Source organism: Lepidothrix coronata, unplaced genomic scaffold (assembly GCF_001604755.1).
Source record: "Lepidothrix coronata isolate B3197 unplaced genomic scaffold, Lepidothrix_coronata-1.0 Scaffold442, whole genome shotgun sequence".
Lineage (NCBI taxonomy): Eukaryota > Metazoa > Chordata > Aves > Passeriformes > Pipridae > Lepidothrix > Lepidothrix coronata.
The window spans coordinates 50,712-56,952 of record NW_016690622.1 but is presented as its reverse complement, the minus strand read 5'-3'; the positions used below and the strand labels follow the sequence as shown (position 1 = coordinate 56,952).

The window sequence follows — 6,241 nt, the reverse complement described above, 5'->3', positions numbered from 1 at the left end:
CGGCCCCCCCCCCCCCCCCCCCCCCCCGCGGCGTCCGGTGCCCCTGGCCCGCCCCGTCCGGCGCTGGTTCCTTTTCCTTTGTCCCGGTGACAATGTCCCGGCTCCGCCTTCCCGGGGCCGCCTCAGCCAGCGCGGGGAACCGCCGGACCCCCGGGAGCCCAGACCGGCCGGGCCGCCCCCTGCCCCCCCCCGGGGACGCCGCCGGACGCCGCTTCCTCCCCCCTCCGGGCCGCGGGAGCTCCGGCGGGACCAGGCGGGGACGGGACGGGGCGCGGGGGGGCCCCGGGGGACGGGACGGGGCGGAGGGGACCGGGCAGGGGGGTGAAGGGGACCGGGGTGGGGGCGGAGGGACCCTGGGGCCGGCAGGGGCTTGTGGCGGCCGAGGGGAGGTGTAGGGACCCCCGGGGACCTGTAGGGACCCAGAGGAGCAACAGGGATCACAGGGATCCCCAGGGACCTACAGAGACTCCAAGAATCCCCAGGGATCCCCAGGAGCCGCAGGGACCCACGGAAGCAACAGGGACCACAGGCATCCCCAGGAGCCACTGGGACCGCTGGGCACCCTTAGGGACCCCCAGGATCCTATAGGGGCCCTCAGGGACCCCTGGAAGCTACAGGGATCCCCCAGGGACTAATAAGGGACCTATAGGAGCTATAAGGGACCATAGGAACTGAAATAAGGTGTGGGGACCTCCTGGGACCCCCAGGGACCCATAGCCCTCCTCAGACACCTATAGGACCCCCCCAGACCTCCGTAGCCCCCCTGGTGCCCCAGTGGGACCCCCAGAGCTGTCAGATCTTACGGGCAGCACCTGTAGGGCCCAGGTGACCCGAGTGACCCCAGGAGCTAAAGGGGCCCCATGGGGTCCCCTGGGCACCCATAGACCCCCTGGGTACCCATAGGACCCCCAGAAACACATAGGACCCCCCAGACACCTCTAGGACTCCCCAAGGAACCCGCAGGGTCCCCCAAGCACCTGCAGGAGCCCCCAGCCCCCTGTAGGACCCCCGGGCCCCCCCAGCGCCATCAGTGGGGGCCGGGGCGGGGGGGAGCACCCCATGGAGTGGGGCCAGGCATCCCCCTCCCCGTCCCCCCCGGGGGAGTCCCGCTCTCCCTCACCTCCCCTCTCCTCCCTCTTCCCAGGGGGGTCCCGCTCCCCTTTCCCCCCCTCCCCGGGGGGGTCCCGCTCCCCGTCTCCATCCCCGGGCGGGTCCCGCTCCCCATCGCCCCCGGGGGGATCCCGCTCCCCCTCGCCCCCCTCCCCGGGCGGGTCGCGTTCCCCGTCGCCCCCGGGGGGGTGGGAGCCGGAGCGGGCGGCGTTCGGGGAGCTGCGGCTGGAGGAGGTGATCGGGGCCGGGGGCTTCGGCCGCGTGTTCCGGGGCACGTGGCGGGGGCAGGTGGTGGCGGTGAAGGCGGCGCGCGGGGACGCGGGGGCCGCGGGGGCCGCGAGCCTGCGGCGGGAGGCGCGGCTGTACGCGCGGCTGCGACACCCCAACGTGGTGGCCCTGCGGGCCGTGTGCCTCGAGCCCCCCCACCTGTGCCTGGTCATGGAGTTCGCGGCGGGGGGGCCGCTGTCGCGGGCGCTGGCGGGGCGCAGGGTCCCCCCCGCCGTGCTGCTGGACTGGGCGCGCCAGGTGGCCCGGGGGATGCGGTACCTGCACGCCGGGACCCCCGTGCCCCTCATCCACCGGGACCTCAAGTCCAGCAACGGTGAGCGGGGGGGCGCTGGGGGGGCTCCTATGGGTGCTCCTGGTGATGGGGTGACAGGATGTGGGGTGCAGTGTGGGGTCCCCAGGGTTGGGGGTCCCGGTTACTGGGATGCCCAGGGTGGGGGGTCGCAGAGGTTGGGGTCCCCGGGGGGGGGATCTCAATCCCCAGGGTCCCCAGGGTGGGGGGGTCCCTGACACTGGGGTCCCCAGGGTCAGGGGTCCCGCAGGCCAAGGTCCCTGGGGTGGTTGTCCTGCACTGGGGTCCCCAGACTTGGGGCACATTGGTTGCTGATATCCCCAGGGTGGGGATCTGAGACGTGAGGGTCCTGGGGTGGGGGGTCTCAGACACAGGTGTCCCCAGTAGGGAAGTCACAGAGGCAGAGGTTCCCGGGATGGAGGAGGTTCCAGATGCTGGGGTCCCTGGTTGGGCGGTCCCTGACTTCTGGCCCCCCCAGTGCTGCTGGTGCAGCTGGTTTTGGGGGTCGGTGGTTGGGGGTATCAGGCTGGGGGGTCCCTGTGGGATCCCTGACCCCCGCCCCCCCAGTGCTGCTGGCACAGCCGGTTGTGGGGGACGACGTGAGCGGGAAGACGCTGAAAATCACCGACTTCGGCCTCGCCCGCGAGTGGCAGCGAACGACCAAGATGAGCGCGGCCGGAACCTACGCCTGGATGGCCCCCGAAGTCATCCGGGCATCCACCTTCTCCAAGGGCAGTGATGTCTGGAGGTGGGAAAGGGCTGGGAGGGTCCAGAGGGCACTTAGGGGATCTGGGAGGGTGGGAATCCGCCCCTGAGCTCTGGGCTGGGCTGTGGTTTGGGGTGCCTGGACCCCTGGGTGCCTGGGTGGGGGGGTTGGGGGTACCTGGACATCCTGGGTTCCTGGAGCAGCAGTTTGTGGGATGTCTGGGTGGGGGTTATAGGGCACCCAGACACCTGGGTCCAAGAAGGGGAGGGTGAGGAGATCCAAGGGGGTCCTCATGGGTTTGGGGGTGTTCCAGTGGCTCTCCATGTGTTTGACCCCCCTTTTCCCCCCCAGTTACGGGGTGCTGCTGTGGGAGCTGCTGACGGGGGAGGTGCCATACCGGGGCATCGATGGCCTGGCCGTGGCCTATGGGGTGGCCGTGAACAAACTGACTTTGCCCATCCCCTCCACCTGCCCCCCACCCTTCGCCCAGCTCATGGCAGGTACAGGGGGATGGGGGGATCGGGGGGGGCCAGGTGGGACAGGGGATGGGGTGACACTGGGGGCTGGGTCCCCATCCTGCCCAACTGCCCCCTGCCCTTCGCCCGGGTCACGGCAGGTATGGGGGGTGGCAGGAGGGCTGGGAGGGTTCAGGGGGGCCGCGGGGGGGGTCAGGCAGCTCAGAGGTGGTGGGGGATTGTGGGGGATTGTAGATATTGGGATCCCCAGGGGTTTGGGGGTGCCCAGACCCCTGGGTTCCAGAGGAGAGGGACCAGGGGGTACCTGGGTCCCTGGGGGATGTTGGGGTCCCCCACGAGCCCCCCCAGATCCCGATTCCCCCCTTAGCCTGCTGGGAGCAGGACCCCCACCGGCGGCCGGGCTTTGGGGCAATCCTGCGGCGCCTGGGGGGGCTGGAGCCGGCGGGGCTGGGGCCCCCCGAGTCCTTCCACTCCCTGCAGGAGTCCTGGCGCCGTGAGATCCAGGGGCTCTTCGACGAGCTGCGAGCGCGCGAGAAGGTGGGACCCCCAACACCTGGGACACCCCTGGGACCCCCTCAACTCCTGGGGCCACCCCAAACACCTGGGACACCCCTAGACCTCCCTGGAGCCCCTGAACAATAGGGATCCGTGGCAAACACCTGGAGATCCCCTGGGACACCTGGGATGCCCATGCAACTCCCCAGAACTCTGCAGCAGGGCCTGGCCCTGCCCTGGTGCTGCTCGTGGCTGGTCCTTGTCCCTGGGACCCCCTTGTTCCTGTGACCCCGCTGACCCCCCATGGCCCCCCAGGAGCTGGGAGGAGGCTGTGGCCAGGGCCCAGCGTTCCCAGGACCCCTGTGCCCCCTCATGTCCCCCCGTGTCCCCAGTGCCCCTCATGTCCCCTCATGTCCCCCCGTGTCCCCAACGATCCCGTGCCCCTCGTGCCCCCAGGAGCTGCGGAGCCGGGAGGAGGCTGTGGCCAGGGCGTCCCGGGCCCAACGCTCCCAGGCTGAGGCGCTGCGGCAGCGCGAGGCTGCTGTGGCCCGCCGGGAGCTGGAGGTGCTGGAGCGGGAGCTGAGCCTGATGCTCCGGGGGCCTCCCCGGCCCCCCTCGGCCCCCAAGCGACGCCGACCCCCCTTCCGGCGGCCGCGGCGGCCCGCAGACCTCATCGGCATGCCCCAGGGTACGGGGGGAAAAAGGGGCCGGGGGCTTTGGGGGCCCAGGGGTTTTGGGAGCTGGGGCCTTTGTGGGTGCTGGGGAGGCTCTGGGGGGACTGGAGGGGCAGTGGGCTGTTTGAGCTGGGGGAGTTGGAGAGGCTTTGGGGGGAGTTTAGGGCCCTGGGAGTTTTGGGGGCCTGAAGGGTGTCTGGAGGGCTGTTGGGGCTCTCTTGGGGGTTTTGGCAGGGTTCAAGGGCTCTGCTGACTCCAGTGCCCCCCCAGACTTCAAGCATCGCCTGACGGTCCAGGCTGCACCAGGAGGGGACCCCCGAAGCCACGACCCTGAGGATGGGCCGGGGGGGTCCCCCCCTTTCCCCCGCCTGCGTGCCATCCAGTGTGAGTGCTGTCATCGGGGGGGTGAGAGGTGATTCTGGTGACGTCACAGCTCTTGGTGATGTCACACACCCCCCCGGGTGACATCCCCCCTCTGTCCCCAGTGGAACCCGAGGAGGAGGAGGAGCTGCCGCGGGGGCGCGGGGGCAAGAGCAATGCCCCTAACGGCAGGTGGGTCCCTGGGGAGCTTGGGGGGGTCAAGGGGGTCCCACCCCCCTCCAGACACCTGGAAGCCCCCTCGGACACCTGGGCCCCCCCCTCCCGCAGGCGGCGGCTGCGCCCGGATGAGACCACCTGGTACCTGGACACGGACGAGCTGAGCCCGGGGGATGCATCCCCCAATGGTGAGTCCGGGGGGTCCCGGGGATCCCATCCCTGCCCCCCCCCACACTGACCCCCACTGTGTCCTGCAGGTGAGGCCGGGCCCCCTGAAGCTGAGGAGGGCCGGGGGTCTCGGGGGGGGACCCCGCGGCTGCTGCGGCGGGCGCTGCTGAGGGGCTCGGCCCTGCTGGCGTCCCTGGGGCTGGGCCGTGACCTGGCCCCCCCCGAGCCCCCACGCAGCCCCCCACCCTCCCCCGGCCTCCTGCGCCTCTCCCCCCGCTGGCGGGATCGGACCATCGGGTCCCCGGAGCTGAGCTCACCTGGGACCCCCGAGCTGGGTCGTGCCTGGACCCCCGGGTCCCCAGATCCCAGTGGAGTCCGGACCCCGGGGACCCCCAGGACCCCTGAGCTGGGGCGAGCCCAGATTCCCGGGTCCCCAGATCCCAGTGGAGTCCGGACCCCTGGGACCCCCAGGACCCCTGAGCAGGGGCGAGCCCGGACTCCCAAGACCCTGGAGCTGAACTGGTCCCGGACCCCTGAGCAAGGGGGAGCCAGGACCCCTGGGACCCCTGGGACCCCTGGGACCCCTGAGCTGTGTCACCCCGGGACCCCCGGGACCCCTGAGCCAGGTCATGGCCGGATCCCCGGAACCCCTGAGCTGGGCCGTGCCCGGACACCTGGGACCCCTGAGCTGGGGCTGCCGCCATCCCCCCGGGGTGCCAGGAGACCCCGAGAGCTGAGCCCGGGGGCCGGGACCCCCGAGTGGGGTAAGTGGGGCTCGGGCACTTGGTGGGTCTGAGGGGCAGGTTTGGGGTGGTTGGGACAGCCATGGGGGGCTGTGGAGCAGCTCTGGAGCTCTGTGGGGCACGAGGGGGCGATCAGGGGCCCCATGGGGCAGTTCTGGGGCTCTGGGGGCGCTCAGAGGTGCCGTGGGGCATTTCTGGGGGTTGTGGGGCTGTTTTGGGGGGGCCATGGGGCATCGGGAGTCCCACGGCCCCCTCAAGCCTCCCCCTTTCCCGCAGGCCCCGCCCGGCCCCGCCCCTCACCCCTCCGCCCCCGCATCGACCCCTGGAGCTTCGTGTCCGCGGGACCGCGCCGGGCCCCGCCCCCCGCCGGGCCCCGCCCCCGCGACCCCTTCACCGACCAATGAGCGCCCGCGGCGCGCCTGGGCTCGCCCCCACCGCCCTCCAGTGACCAATGAGCGGCCGTGACGAGCGGGAGGGCGGTGCAAGCCCCGACCCCACCGCGAGGCTCCGCCCCTGCCGGGTCGTGATGGACAGCTGGCGGTGGCAGAAGCCCCGCCCGTCCAGGCGCTCCATTGGTCAAAGTAAAGGGCATTACAAGAGCTCCGCCCCCTCCGGGGCGGGGTCACAACGGCAGGAAAACCACGCCCTCTTCGGGCAAACAGGAAGCTCCGCCCCCATTGATGGGATTCAGGAAGCCCCGCCCCCCCGGCGGAGGCCCCGCCCCCGGGCGGTCCCGACACTGGACGGGGGTCCGG

At 71.9% G+C, this 6,241-nt stretch overlaps 1 protein-coding gene across 1 annotated transcript in view; it reads left to right on the top strand.

Annotated features, from left to right (window-relative positions):
• The window catches only part of LOC108509991 (mitogen-activated protein kinase kinase kinase 11-like), a 6,745-nt gene extending 855 nt beyond the window's left edge, over window positions 1–5,890 (top strand). Inside the window, exons 2-11 of the mRNA XM_017839624.1 lie at window positions 1,145–1,711; window positions 2,255–2,435; window positions 2,745–2,893; window positions 3,237–3,406; window positions 3,821–4,052; window positions 4,309–4,422; window positions 4,524–4,590; window positions 4,687–4,763; window positions 4,833–5,507; window positions 5,763–5,890. Of these exons, the coding sequence (XP_017695113.1) occupies window positions 1,145–1,711; window positions 2,255–2,435; window positions 2,745–2,893; window positions 3,237–3,406; window positions 3,821–4,052; window positions 4,309–4,422; window positions 4,524–4,590; window positions 4,687–4,763; window positions 4,833–5,507; window positions 5,763–5,890 (2,360 nt within the window). The remainder of the gene's footprint in view (window positions 1–1,144; window positions 1,712–2,254; window positions 2,436–2,744; window positions 2,894–3,236; window positions 3,407–3,820; window positions 4,053–4,308; window positions 4,423–4,523; window positions 4,591–4,686; window positions 4,764–4,832; window positions 5,508–5,762) is intronic.
• The last annotated feature ends 351 nt before the right edge of the window (window positions 5,891–6,241 follow it).